The sequence below is a fragment of the Manacus vitellinus genome, unplaced genomic scaffold (assembly GCF_001715985.3).
Source record: "Manacus vitellinus isolate BGI_N305 unplaced genomic scaffold, ASM171598v3 scaffold_0_pilon, whole genome shotgun sequence".
Lineage (NCBI taxonomy): Eukaryota > Metazoa > Chordata > Aves > Passeriformes > Pipridae > Manacus > Manacus vitellinus.
Genome location: NW_021938789.1, coordinates 42,422,677 through 42,437,851, shown reverse-complemented (window position 1 = coordinate 42,437,851; position 15,175 = coordinate 42,422,677). Strand labels below are relative to the sequence as shown.

Below are 15,175 nucleotides of genomic sequence, written 5' to 3'. Positions count from 1 at the left end.
TTCTGTGGTGTTGTGCTGATATGGCAACTTTTGATGCCAATTCTTCTCTCCAGAACAGTGCTGTCTAAGGCACAGCTTTCCAACTCCATGCACCCTCAGTCCTGCTTGCTTTTATGTGGGGGAACTAAGTGGCAGTGGATTCAGACACTCAGTGTCACACTTTCATCAGTATTTGTCGCAAGCACCGTCCTCATCCCTTGTTCTAACCTGTCTGTTTGCTTAAAAGTCATAAACATGCAATATAAAAGTGATGGAAACAGTGGTAAACGATGAGAATACAATTAAATTACCTTGTTTCAGCTTCCAGTAGGATGAGTTAGAGTTAAGATACATGTAACTAACTCCAGTGTGTGATGCCAACTTGAGATGGAGTCCTGCCTTTCCTTCACTCCACTATCTTACTCCCGCGTGAGGCTGTTCATGAACCTTGCAGAAAGCACATAGTCTTATTTTTGTTTACACAAAGTTTAGTGAATTGAACTGGCTTATGGAGGTGTCTGATGATTGTAAGGGCTAGTGTGGATGTTGAAACATATGGCTAAAACCAGGAATTGCACAGCCAGGACAGGAGAGGTAGAAAGAAGAAAAAGGGAAACAGAGTTGGAAGGTGGGGGGGAAACCCTTTCCTGTTTAGTGAAGGGAATCTATTTGATCAGTTCAGCTGACTGGAACTGCGCTCTCCGTGTTTAGCCTTAATCATTTCTGCTTCCATTCTCCCATCCCTTAGTCAGGCTCTTCTAAAAAGTAAGCCCTTCACAGTAGTGATTGTGCTTAATCTTGCGGGTGGACTCTGAGATACTGTGGGAATATTGATATAGTAATAGTAAGTCTAGTAGATCTAGTTCAACTCCTGGTAACTGTTGGATTGGTTCCTCCATTTAAATGATAGTGGCTTTTTTCAGTGTGTCTCATAGGAGTTATATCCTCTCTTGTTTAACGAAACTAGGAGATTTAGCTCTAGGTAACTTGCACCTTGCAAAATGAGCAGAACCAAGAGGTAGAGAGCTTCCTGACTTGTGAAGCAGAAGCTGGGTTAAAAACACTAGTGAATTGGAGCAATGGTTGTTCCAAATATTTTGAGCATGTGCAGAAGCAAGACACAGGTACAGGTAGAAGTAAAGAGGCACAGACCCCTTGTGTTTATGAGTTTGCAAACTTCAGATACACACACCCCCGCACACCCACACCAGATTTAGTCTAATTGGATTTTTTACATCTAGTTCTTTGACACATTTTTGAAAATAAAATATTAATGACCTGCCACAACAGTCAGTGTCATAGTACATACTGCTGAGCTCTGTGCCTCTTAACTTAAGACTTTTGATAAATCACACAAATATTGGCTTGCTTGAAAGTGCATGCTGCTGCTGCACACAGTCGATGAGGTATAATGTAAGTAGTGGCACTCCACACAGGGAGTGACCTAAGCTGTGCCTTTGGACATACCAAATTCGGTTGACTTATTTCCTTGTGTAGTTTCATTTTGGAAAAGACCTTGTATAGTTTCATTTCATTTCAGTGTCCTTCCTGGTGAAAGGTTGGCAGGGCTGAATTATAGCAGCTGAGGCAACATCTGGCTTGGAGGGTAAGAGCTGCCAAGAGCTGAGGGCCTCAGGGAAACACAGCCTAATCAGTTCTGCTTTGGAGAACTGGAGACAACCTCCAGCCAAAACTGAAGTTACTTCCCTCATCAAATAGGTGTTACTGAAGAATAAAATTAAAACAAAAAAAACCCCACCTCTTTGCGGAGGACATCATAATTATAAACAAGAGATTTATTTTTATGGAAGAATTATTCAAGCATCATGAAACAGAAAATAAGTCAGCTTGAGGATGGTGGAAGATGTTACACCAGAAACATCAATAATAATGTAGCAAATTGTGAAAATACATAAGGTGCTCAATTTTCAGTCATATGAGTAAGATCACTAGCAGCAATTAGGAAAGAGCAGAATTGAGGGTATTAAAATTGAAGAGGAAATAAATACATTTTGTATTTTTTTCTGAAGTACAAACTATTTGTAAAGCCCCCCATGTCCTCTATAGCATGGAGTTGTGCATGTATTAAGAAAGGGAAGCAGGGCTTTTGTGCTTTCATTGAAATTTAACACTGACAAGGAGGCAAGTCAGTCTAAAGTATCTGCAGCACGAATAGGCAGTGGTTGCATGCATGGTTAATGCAGTGGTCCTCTCATTTTAGTAATCTATCCAATGTTAGCATAGCCATTTATTTGTCAGGATCCCATGCAACTGGTATGTGACTTTTCATCACCACTGACAAAAAGGAACAGCACTGCTTCGACAGGATCAGGCAGCAATTCCCCTGACTGTCAAAACAACTAAAATGAGAGACCTTTAGGTTAAATTCAATCAATCAATGTGTCTGAAATTATATATACTCTACTTGCTTCTTTTATGGGCTGATAGAGTTCAATCTATAAACTTCTGGGAAAAAATTCATAAAGTCTTACTCTATATAAATAGTTATCTATAAAAGTTGCTTTATTCATAGAAAATTAGACTCTTCATTCTCTTTGAATTTATGGTGAGAATACCTTGCATAGACATCGTGTCTCTACCTACAGAGTGGTAGACTCTTAATAGAGCGTTGTCGACATTAGCAAAGCTACTCTAATTTACGTCAGCTGGGAATATGGTCCATAGGACCTAAGTTACACTGGAAGATAATAACGATTTCTTTCTAAAGCAATTGTTAAGTGAATTCAGCCATTAAAACATGGGAAGTAATTAACATCTCAATATTACATATTGAAATTTAAAATAATGTAAAAATAGCACGTTAAGCATATATTTTTAAACTTAATAAGATTGGCATCTGCTTTATGGTGGTTAAGCAAATCAGATTCTGCATAATGTGGGTAAATCCGCAGTTTTCACTGAGTTTGTGTACCTGTATCAAGCCTGCCATTGGCACCACAGTATTTTTTTATGACTTGTCTGTTCTGGCACATCTAGATTTCAAACCACATGGCACAGTTGTCATGTATCTGTAAAGGTATTTTAAACCTACTGAAGCTAATAGGAATTCAGACAGTTTATGGAAGGCATGACTAGGCTTCAAACAGATCCTAAGACTCGGACTATTGCACTCTTCATCTCAAAAGCAAGACTGACACAAATTCAAATTGAATGAAGAAACTTTCCCTCTTCATGTTCTTATTCTTTTACTTGGCAGCGAGCGTTTTTTCGAATAAATCCCATTTTCTTGTCTGCAGGCAGCTCCATTCATGTGACCAGTGCTTTCATTTGCACCTTCTGGTTGAGAAGTCTCTTCAGCTGTCTGAAACAGGAAGGAAAAAATCAGTGGAAGCATGTGCATGTTTTCCACTAGGCAACCGTTGGACTTGGTTCCCATTAGATAGCTCTGCCTGACTCTGTGTTACTGGCACAACATCTTAGTTTTGAAAGAAATTGAACTGAATGTGTAAAAATGACTGTAAGAGGAGGCTTGCACTCTAAATCCAGTAATATCTAGATATATAACCAATAATTGATCGGGTCTCTGCATAATTACTACATCCCTAGACAGCTGAGCTATTGCTTTCTCACCTCCACATCTCCACTGGAAAACCCACCAAGGGACAGTTTAGCAAGCTTTCCTATAAAGAAGGTGACATGTTTTCAAAGGTGTGAGAAATTATATGTGATTTATCCAAAGCTGAGGCTGCAACCTAAGAAGTCCTAATTTGGATGCATGTCAGCCATTCATACTGAAAGAGCTACGGTGGAAACAAAATCCTTGGAACTGTCTGAAAACTTGGACACCTTCCAGGCTGAAGGCTTGCTTAGAAAGCCAAATATCCATCAGTAGCATGTAATACCTAGAACTAGCAACTGCTGACTGCTCTGCTCATGACTTTGTGCAGCTCAAAGTCTGGTTGGTCTTATTTGCACACAGGCAGATAAGGCAGGGGGCTCGCCTGTAGCATGTTTCTCATTGTAGGTCTGTATTACTCAGCTCTTTTTAGATTTGCCCCAGTGAGACAATCCTCTCAGGTTTCTAGTAGCGAGTTATGTTCTGAGATCAGTTTCAAGGCGCAGAGTCACTCACGCTACCAAAAATTAAGTCATACTCTACCAAAGTAATTTATACTTGCTTTGCAAGCACCTATCTGAATAAGAGTTAAAAAAAAAATTAAAACATAAAACATACTTTTCTTTTACACTGTATATTTGGAGATGCATTATTTTCTGTCTTCATTTCAGTGGCCTCTTCAATTTCTGAAAAAAAGTAATAATTAAATTTAAAAGAACTGGGGGTAAGTAAGCACACAGTTAATTTAATAGCTGGCTGAAGTAAAAAAAACAGCTATTCCTCTGGGAATTTATCACAAGAAGAATAACTGAAGAATGATGAATACTTTCTAAATCATTTTTCTCGGCAATGTGATGAATCTATCAGGACTGTGTAGCTTGGGGGGGGTTAGAGAAAAGAATACAATTAGCAACTTGACTGTGGGTGGCATGGGGTATCAAATAGACCTTTTGAAGTGGAATTCTGCCTTTGTCCAGCAGGTTCATGGTAGTCTAAATCCAGCTGTTAAAATTTCAGAAGATGGAAGCATCTAATGTAGAATGGGCTTTGAGAATCCTTATGCTAATAGTATACCAGATATTACTTTCCCCTGGATTGTCCCCAGGTAGAAGATAAATAGAGCCTGAAAACCTTCAGGCTAATTTCAATGAGACAATCATGTTGCAGTATGCCAGTTAAAAAAACACAAAAAGAAAAAAAATAGGTAGAGCACATTATGGAAAGTTACACCAGTGTTTCTGCAGTGTGTTTCAGGCCCGTGCTGAATTAATATATGCACTCCTTAACATACAGCATATGTGACCAGAAATGAGTAATAGCACTGAGTCTGTGAGAGAAAGGATTAAGAACAGAATTTTGCTTAAAGTTTGGATTAAGTACATATGGAGTTTATTTATAATAATTGCATTATGAACAGTAGTTTGGACAAATGGTAAGAAACACAGTTTACCACTTTTCCTTGCATGTAATGGCCTAGGTTATGGTGCCTGGTGTTTTTAAGGAGTCATGGGAAAATGAACAAAGAAGAGTATTCCTTTGAGCCCTAAAGCACACATACCTGTAAGAAGTACATCAATTGTCTCCACTGCATGTTTTGCATCTTCCATTGTGAAACACATTGGTGGTTTAAATTTTAGAATATTTCTGTAGGGTCCATCTGCACTAAGAAGGATTTGACACTCTTTGAGTCTGTGTAAAGAGGAAACATCTGTGTTAGACATGGATATAAAACTATATTTTGTCCTGTCACACACCGCAGTCTGAGACCGATTTTGAAAGTTTTCTTTTTCTAGTACTATGTTATCAAAAACTACACAAATTTAAACTGAAATCAATGACTAACTCCTGGAGAATATTAGAAGGGTTTGAACACTGCACATAGTCTTAAAAAACTATTTACTTGTAAATAAGATGAAGGGCTTCAGCTGTGGCTGGGGTTCGCTTTTGTTGATCTTTCACCAGATCCACTCCAACAAACAATCCAACACCCCTGGAGTAGAGAAAAAAGTACAGACAAGTGAAATCCAGTATCAGTAACCCAAGCCTTCTGCTGAAAATATAATACCTGTTTCTAACAACTGCAGTTCCCTTCCCTGGAGTGCAAATAGGAAAAGGAGCATGAAAGAGGAAACTTTCTCTTTGGTTACATTTTGGCTACTTCACACAATCAAATGAGATAACAGATATTCCTGGATAAATAAATTTAACTGTCTCATTAAGGTTACATGGCCAGTTAAGAATGATAGAATAATTTTCTTTCTCTCTTATCCTGCAAAGCCAGGGAGCTGTGGAAGACAAATAAGGAAAACCAAGAAGTATACAAACCCCACAACCCAACCTCTTCCCCACAAAAAACCCGGTGGTAGTAAAAAAAAAATCAGTGGTAGTAACATGAGATGAAGAAAATCCACAGTAACATCTCCCAAGGAAATTGACCATAGATTTGAACAAGGTCTGCATCATCTCAACAGTGTGCTGACAACTGGGTTGTCTGAGGCACATGGCTCTTTATCCTACTCTCCCAGAGCTTTTCTAGTGGTTATGCTTATACCTAACTAAGTTTCGGATAGTCCATTTTAAAAACGAGGTGTAGCAAAATCATGACATAGTGGTTTTGTGTTCCACTCATTCCAAACTCGTTGCTTTTCCTAGCAGAGTTTTTTCTTCTCTGACATTGCTGTAACACACCTACCTGATGTCCCCCACTAAGGGATGTTTCTTCTTTTGCTCAGCCAGCAACTCCAGGAGATAATTTCCTACACGTGTAGCATTTCCTTGGAGATCTTCTTTTTCTATTACATCCAGCACAGCCATTCCAATAGCACAAGACACTGGATTGCCTCCAAACTGATAGCAAGGACAAACAGGAAAACAAAATCCATCATCGAAAACAAAACCCCTCAAAACAAAACATACATCTGTGTCTATCCAGATTCACTTGCCCTCTCCTGGTTGGCATGCTCATGAGGAAAGCTTGGAAAGGTGGGGATTTTGTGCCATTCAGGCTGTGGAACATCATCCCCCACACTTTGGGCAAGGGAGGGGCTCCCTCTTCCTCCACTTCGGGTCTCAGTAATTTGAAGACTTCAAGGGCTGAAACGTTCAGCTGATTGCATGTGCAGGCAAAATGCTCCTGGGAAGGGCAGTGGGTGATAGATCCAATATTTCTTGAACTGGAGGGTATAAACTCCATTAAAAGCAGGGGGATCAATGGTAGCTGAGAAGAAGGCTGAGTTACAGGAACAGAAAGAGGGCTCAGAAGAAAGCTGCACCACTGTGGCATGCATGCAGATGAAATGTTCCTGGTAAAGGGTCGCTGTTTTGTTAGGTGTCAGCTGCAGAGCAAGGTCTGCCAGGGCATGAGCTCTACCAGCACTGAGCCTATCCAAGAAAATGAAATTTTACATTATCAACATTTCAAAGGGGGGAGAGGGAAAGAGGCATAAGGAAGAATTTATCTGCATGGATGTGACCTGAGATGCATTACTTGCCAGAGAGTTAGTGCTGGTCCATATGACAATCTACCACTTGATACAGAACACATTTTAAAGCCTCTCTACTTGCTTTTAGATATTAGACTGTGGTTGACTTGAGCTCTTAGTAATGTGATGCAGTGATGGATGCAGATGTTAGTTGAATCACCTGAGCAACTTCTAGCTGCTAAATGCAGGCCAAAAGGTAAAAAAAGGGCAAAGCTTCACTTATGAACTTACTGTATTGAAATACTCCAATCCGGAAGCACCAAAACTTTCAGCAATTTCCCTTGTTGTGACCACACAAGACATAGGGTGTCCATTGCCAATGGGCTTTCCCATGGTGACAATGTCAGGTACAAAGTCTTCGCCTTGCAGCTGGAATGCCCAAAAATGCTTCCCAACTCTACCAAAGCCAACCTGGACCTCATCAGCTATGAACACTCCACCCGCTGCACGCACGTACCTAAAACCAAACAGAATAGCTTGAAAGGCTAGTGCTGCAGTACATGTCTTGGATAGGCAATCAAGGACAAAGGAGTCTGTATCACAGAAATTCTCCAGTGTGAGACCAGGTTAGGAAAAAAAGAAAGAACACAGCTGTAGCTATTTTATAGCTATAAAATTTTTAGTAAGCTACATGTTAAGAAAAAAAACCTCTGACATTTTGATGAAAAATAGAGGCACTATAATGGTACTGCTGGATTATAACTATGATGGTTTGACTACATCTTCCATCAAACTTGTGGCTAAGAATTAAAGATAGGTAAGGAATGGCAATTATTTAGCTAAAAACAATTAGCTGATATTCCATAAAAAATGGAAGTGGAATCATACTCTTCAATAAATAGAAATGAACCACAGCCAAGAATAAGAGAGGTTAATAGCTGAATTGATTAGATAAGCCTACAGTGAAAAGACGATTTCTTTAGTTAATTTTTCAGTTATGCCCTTTTGAAGTGATGTACGTACTCTGCCACTTTCTGGAAATAGCCCACAGGTGGAATTACTTGGCCTCCACAGCTCTGCATGGATTCAGCTATGAAGGCGGCAATCTATAAGAAACAAACTCATGTGAGAGCTGTGTTCATCTACTTGGCCTTTGCACTGACATCTAACAGTCTAGAAATAAACGTTTAAATATGTGCCTTAATTTAGTCACGCAACCGGTTGGACAACTGAGGGCTCTTGAGAACAGCTACGGCTAAAGAATTTATTCATTCTGTAATCAGGAGTGCCCAGATTTGCAGTAGCCAGGGTCAATTTTGCAGCCTGATGGGAATACAAGGATCGGCATTGAGCCGTTGTCCTACAGCTGTTGAATTTGACAACACTTACTAGTGTCAGTGGATGTTGGATCAGGCTCCCAGGAGCTACATAAATTTATTTAAAAATTTCAATTTACGGGAGACACACAGCAGTGTGTGCCCTTTTCCCTAAGAAGTTAATAAAACTTGCAGGTATGTGGTGATCAGCTTTTTCGTTCAATTCTGAACACCAGGTAGAGGTGGGTAGAAGCTGAACTGTAAGATGACCTGTGGCTAGTCTTTGGGCACCCCTGCCTAATGCAAATAACTACACAAGTAAAATGCCAGCATGAGGTACTTGACAAAAGACGAGAAAAATTCTACAGATGATATAATTCCAGTTGCTAGGAATGAAAAAGAAAGTTATTTTAATTCAAGAAGAGTAAGAGCAGCAGATCAGATACACTGGAACATCAAAATTTGTTTCTTGTCAACAGCAGAGGTCTATGCAGCAGAGATACGATATTACCCCAAGGTCTCAGCCATAAGTCTGCTATTTAAGGGATTGCATCCCCACACCACTTCTGAACCCCTCCCTGAGCATCAAGAGGTCTCTGTGCTGGTGCAGTCTTCCTGGAAACAAGGCCGAGCAGTAACGTGTAAAGAACCATACACTATATTTGAAGAGGCATGCTACGGCCAAAGAGTACGAAGTTTCCCATAGCATGTGAGGCTTAGCCTTTAGCACAACTTGTCCTGCCACAGGTCTATGTCACCAGAACCTAAGAAATATGCAAAAGAAAGGAAACAAGGGAAGAAAAAAAAAAACTATGCGTTAGTAGAGAATAAAAAAAAGTCAATGGAGAAACTAAAAGAAGAGTGATGTAAATCTATTGGTCTGGAAGGGAACATGTTCCAGTCTCCGCAGAAGTCTTCTGGGACTTCAGCGGGTTTTGGATCAAGTCCTACATGTCTCAACACACTAATGCCATCATATAAAACATTAACACACATTTTAGGTAAACCTGTTCAGAAATGGTCTGTTTTTATCAAGGTCATATTGTGTATGACTAAAAGTTTCACCTTTTAATATGTCTCCAAAGTTATCTTAAGTTCCCAGGCTCAGAAATGTAGTATCAAGATTTTCTCCATGCCCCGGAAGCTTTTATATACCCTTGCTAGAATTTGTGACGTAGTTTCTCAGCTGACCTCAAATCTTTTCCTAAGATATTTACAATCTACCAATTCAGTGTATACAATAGAAATTAAACTGCTGTGATTGTATCTGCATATTCAGCTGTATAATTGATCCTTTCATTGATGCCTAGAAAAACTATGATAAGAGCATCAGGTAGAAAAATGGCCCATTTTGAACAGAGAACACATCATAGAAAAAAAAAGGAGGGCAAAGCTTGTGAAAGTGAGTGAAGAAACAAGTCCTTAGTTGCCTGCTACATGCCCCCATGCCACATTTAATAGATGAAGCCTCAACATTTCTAGAGCACAAAACACACACCTTGCGTCCATTCTTCTGTGTTTCTTCAATAATCTTTTTCACCTCTTCAGCATAAGCACTTGCTGGATCTGGGTGGTCTTCCCTATATTTCCCTCTGTAGATATCTGGAGAAGGAGCCTGAAAAGATCAGGTGGTTTTTTTTTTAAAAAGGTCATCCTTCTATGAAACATTTACTTTTTTTTCTACTGCTCTGCTTTATTGGTTTTTCACACAGATAGGTAATAGGAGTTAGTACAGCCTGAATTTCTGCTTGGAACTGCAAAAAGACTTAGAGGAATTTAAACTCATTGTAGCCCTGTGATGTGTTCCACAATACTGAACACAACTGTTGAAAGAGCCATCATCTACCTCATCCACATTTCAAGATTGTCCTTCCTCTCCCTCAGGACACAATAATGAGTCCTCATACATCATCTTATTTCGGATTCTTACAGGAGATCCATTTCTGCAACTGGAGAATGGGGTTTTCCAGTCTGTCACTTCCCTTCCAGCATCCTAGTCATGGTACAAATCTGTATGACATTCAAGCCTCTACAAATGCTTTTGGGAGAGGTTCAGTAAACAAGAGTAAGGAAGTGGTATAGGAACATGGATACTACTGTGGCAGTGCAGTTAACGCAAGGAGGTCTAGATAAGAAAGACCTGTGGGTGTACATTTCTGGGCTGAGAAAGATTATTGTCTTTGTAAAATATACAAGTTTAAGTTGAAAAAAATCACACTCATAAGCCCTATACCCAGATCATGTAAACTTATGCAGTCTGCCTTTCAAGTTTTTGGAAGTAGACTCGAAGTCCTGCACATCTTTAGCCAAACCAACACAATATATGTTGGCTAATTTTATCAAATTGTGTAACTATACAATGCAGTGACTAAGAAAAATTGTAGCACTTGAAGGAAATCAGCCTCACAGTTGAATACCCACTTCGAAATCCAAAAGCAAACAATTTTGTCATATTTATTCCACTGAAAAACAGCTAAGCATATGTACTCTAGCATCAGCAAAACAAAATGAAAATGTATGTATACCAGAAGAGGGTAATTCAATATGCTGCATAACAGGCATAAAAATTACAAAAAAACACTTACCACATGCACATACTCCTTCTTGCAGTCCTTTCCCAGCTGATTAAATTTATAGGGGCTGATGTCAATCAGAGATGTAACATGGCCATGGTAAGCACTGCATGAGTGTTAAATATCCAAGTCAATTTTTACCAAATGGAGAGAAAACTGAACTTACAGCTGTGCCTATAAATAATCCAGAATCAGCGACTGCATCTGCAAACAGTAGCAGCGTTTGCGAATGGAACTTAATTTAATTTACCCAGTCTTTCTCTCAAAGGCAGTATGAAATCGCTGTTGACTTTAGCTCTCTAGTATGACTGGAAGCAGGAGGGTTTTTTCTTGCATAAAATCAAGTGCCAGCATGAGAACAGACCAAGATGATGTCCCCTGGATCACACCACCTCCAAAGTGGCTTCCCTAGTAGCCTTACCTAGCAGCAGTGGGTCCAGCTCCTTCATTTCCAACCTGTGGGGCCCACTCTGGCCAACCCAAGTCTTGCAAGCTAGACCCCAACACCATTGCAAAGACTCTCAAGAGTGTGCATTGCATTGGAAAGTGAGGATCTTATGCAGCAACAGCACACTGCTATCTGCCCTGAAGACCCTACAGGATAGATGGTTTGGCAGAAGGATAAGGATATTGTTTGAATATAAAAGCTTTATACTGCAGAGTATGCTAAAGCTGGTTACTACTGAGGCTATTTTGATTTAGAAATGAGGAACCAGAGCCTTCTGAGCCTAAAGCATGTAGCAGATTCATTCAGGGAATAATCACTTCTGTTCAGCCATAAACTTAAAGGGAACCTCAAACATCACAATCTCATAGTAGCACACACCTAAGTTAGTGTGTGGCTAACAGAGATCTGAGCTAACAGGGCTAACAGAGATAGCTGAGTCAAACAAGTTTTTGCTGTTCAGGTAGACATGTGCTCTTGCAGTTGCTCTGGCTGGACTTTCTAATCACAACCTGAGAAGAAGACCCAGCACTACAGCAGTGTAACCAAACCTACAGCTGAATCTAGGATAGGAAAACCCACTAGAAACATGGTTGGCCACCTTCCCTATGGCTGACAGCCCTCTCAATGCATCCTATTTGGAGCCACTCGATTTTGTATGCATACTTGCGTTCACTGGAGGAGAGCTGAGCATCAATGCAACACCACTGCAAAGCTACAGCATCTTTCTTCTTGACCACTGAATAATTATTTGTGCAAAATCAAACATGTCCACCAAAGCATGACAAACAGAAGACTTTTTTCCAGAGCAGCCCAGTGACCAGACAACTCACTGCTGTTGAAAACCAGCATTCAATCTCCTGAATTGCTTTGGGAGTGTCTGTGGGAAATACCCTCTAACAGGTGACTGACCTTCTGGGGTGACTGACCTTCTGGGGTGATCAACAAGCTTATTTTTCAGAGATCTTCAAAACTTGTTTTTATCCAAATGTGAAAAAGGGATCTCCTGACCTGTTCTAATGCAAAAGCAACAAAGCTTTTCTTTCAGCAGGCAGGGGAGTACAAACAGCAGGGGGGTGCTGCAAAGGTGCTTCTGAAGTAATGGCAGGAGTTGCTGGCTGAATTCACATAAGGTACTCTACGTACTTACTTTTCAAGGGTGATCACATCTTGGTACCCACGGTACTGCCGAGCCAGACGTAAAGCAAGATCATTTGCTTCAGACCTGCATATTAACAGATACAGCAGCAAAATAGTGAAAAGTACTTCCAATTAAAAGGGTATTCTGACACAGAAGACGATGCATGGGACTAATGGACATAATAAAACAACACAGCAGGCTCTGTTACTACACAGATTACAATGCTAAGGTTGAGACTACAAGTACCATGTAAGGGGGCAAAGAAAAAACAGCTCTTTGTATAAACAGCAAACAAAGAGATGCTTTATTCCCCTCCCCCGGTTTGTTTTTAGATATTTACGTCCTCTTGGTACAAAGGAGACTGCTTTGCAGCTGAGAACACAATGCAGCCACAAGCCCTTGAAAAGTAATGCCCCATCTCCCACACTCCACAATGTTTCCACCCTCCCTAGCGCTGGCACCATCAGGCAGCAGAGAATGCAAATCTGCACTCAGGAAGAGCACTCAAGCTTCCAGACTGACCTGTTGCAGCCCCTCTGCTCACAGGTCCCTACAGGTTGTCTCTTCTGGTAGCAGAAGTAATCACAGACTAACAGACTGCCTAAAGAATACTACTAATTTCCAAGGTTATGTGTCAATTTACGAATGGCATTCACCAATCTGTACATAGTGGTCACCAATTTGCAGTCCTAATTTCCTTTTCTTGCTTTTTTCCACCCCCACCAGTGTTTAGCAGGCCAGTTTCATGTTTTGGCTTGCTTTCTTTGAGCCACCACACTAAATATGACAGTTGCAAATAAGAAGGAAGTTTTGACCAGTACTGTAAATATTTTTGTCGCATATTACTAAGTCCTACTTAGTAAGATTTAGACCAAGCTGCCCTGAGTGTCGATCTCAAAGAGGAGCAAAATAGTCACAATGGAAAAAAGATACTATTCAGACATACCCAGAGTTAACAAAATAGCAAACAGAGAGTTTCTCAGGCAGGGTGGCTGTAAGACGCTGGGCATACTGAACAAGGTTGTCGTGCAGGAAGCGGGAGTTTGTGTTGAGCAGTTCCATCTGTTTTGTTGCAGCCTTTATCACATATGGATGACTGTGGCCAACTAAAGAAGAAAATAATTAGCTATTACTAGCAAGCACTTAGATACTGAACCACACAAGGACATTCAGAGAAGCACTGTGAGCATCATCACTTGGCAGAAGTGTGTTCTGATCCCTATTAGAAATTAAAGAATGGAAGCAATCTCACAAGTTAAACTGCTTACCATGTGCAACGTTGTTGATGCAGTCTAAGTATTTTTCTCCTTTCTCATCAAACATATATTGGCCCTGAGCACGTACGATCTTCAGAGGGTCCTTGGCAAAGAAAACTTTGCAGGAAGGCCTAAAAAAGAATAATTATAAAATAATACCATTTTAGTTTTCTATTGTTCCACCTGCTTTGAATGCTGAGGGACTTGATCTTTTGCAGCTCTGGAGACAACTACCTCCCTCTGCAAAGTGCTTGTGAATCATTCAGGTGGTGGTCAAGCAGGGGGGCTCTTGCTGAAAGTGAAAAAAGCCCCCCCACATTTCCCCAGGCACAGTGGGAACAGAAAGAGGTCTTTAATAAGGGCATTTTCAAAGCTTGACTTGCAATTGGTTTCACGGGACTGCATGTCATTCCAGGTCCTTATACGTGCTGCTGTGTTTCTAGGCTGTAGCTCTGTTTGTTTACATGCCTTACGGACATCTATGGCCAAATAACTCACTGGGACTAAACCAAGCTGTTAAGCACTGTTTTATACTATAGCCAAAAATTCATTACGCAATGGATGACTGTAGCATACAGAAGTCACAGTCAAGAACAAAACACTGATGCCTTGAAGGCTTTATTTTCGGATGTGCTGAGCAGGTCCTAAAAATCTCACTATCTCATGCTTTGGATAAAATCTTTAAAAGCAGCTTTTTATAAGCACCTAAATTACACTGACTTCCAGCAAAACTCTGGCTCCTTATAAAATTACCCAAAGTACCCTTTAAACACTTCCCCAACACTCCCCCCCCGGAGAATGTGTCAGCTAAGTAATTATGTTGAATGATATTACTAAGCAGAAGGAAAGTCTTCTGAACTTTTAGCCATGTCTATATGGCCTTGGATAAACATAGTTGTTTCCAGGTAAGCCTGGGAGTTATTGTCTGGTGTACTGAGATTACGAACTTGTAAAACCTGTGACTCCTAGAAAGCGATTTCTTGCACTTTCTTACCCTGTTGCATTGATATTTTCTGACACCTTCAGCTATTTCTCCGGTATGCTTTAAAAGCAGTGCACTACATCATCATTGGCCATTTATTAACTGAAGATTTTTATGCTATAATGTATCAGTTCATTCTGTGAAAGTTTGTTTTTGTTCAACCAGCACAGCTCAATCCTACAATCCTTGCACAGGCGGGAGTCCCTTAACAGTGAGCTGCCCCTAAAGAGCTGTCAATGTTCTCTCTTTATGTGGTCATGACTTTTATGAATCTTTAGCGAGTTATGAATCTTTAGTGAGCTTTCTATATATGCCACATATTTAAGATGCAATCAGCAAAATAGACAGCACTGTTTTTGACAACCTGGACTTATTTTTCACTTGGCAACACCTACTAAAGAAAGAATTAAAGCTGCACATTCTGGAGGAACTAACATTGCAGCACAGAGATAGGTGCACAACCAAGACTATCACTCAGGTCTTA

General features: G+C 40.3%; 1 protein-coding gene across 1 annotated transcript; it reads right to left on the bottom strand.

Moving 5' to 3' along the window:
• Nucleotides 1-1,760: 1,760 nt before the first annotated feature.
• ETNPPL (ethanolamine-phosphate phospho-lyase) lies at nucleotides 1,761-13,860 on the bottom strand. Its single transcript, XM_008933188.3, has 12 exons — nucleotides 13,722-13,860; nucleotides 13,400-13,559; nucleotides 12,463-12,537; nucleotides 10,880-10,973; nucleotides 9,793-9,909; nucleotides 8,002-8,084; nucleotides 7,270-7,495; nucleotides 6,249-6,403; nucleotides 5,457-5,546; nucleotides 5,115-5,245; nucleotides 4,175-4,242; nucleotides 1,761-3,301 (listed from the first exon to the last, which is right to left on the bottom strand). The coding sequence occupies exons 1-12, from the start codon at nucleotides 13,774-13,776 to the stop codon at nucleotides 3,170-3,172; spliced, it is 1,386 nt and encodes a 461-aa protein (XP_008931436.1). The 5' UTR covers nucleotides 13,777-13,860; the 3' UTR covers nucleotides 1,761-3,169.
• Between the last annotated feature and the right edge of the window lie 1,315 nt (nucleotides 13,861-15,175).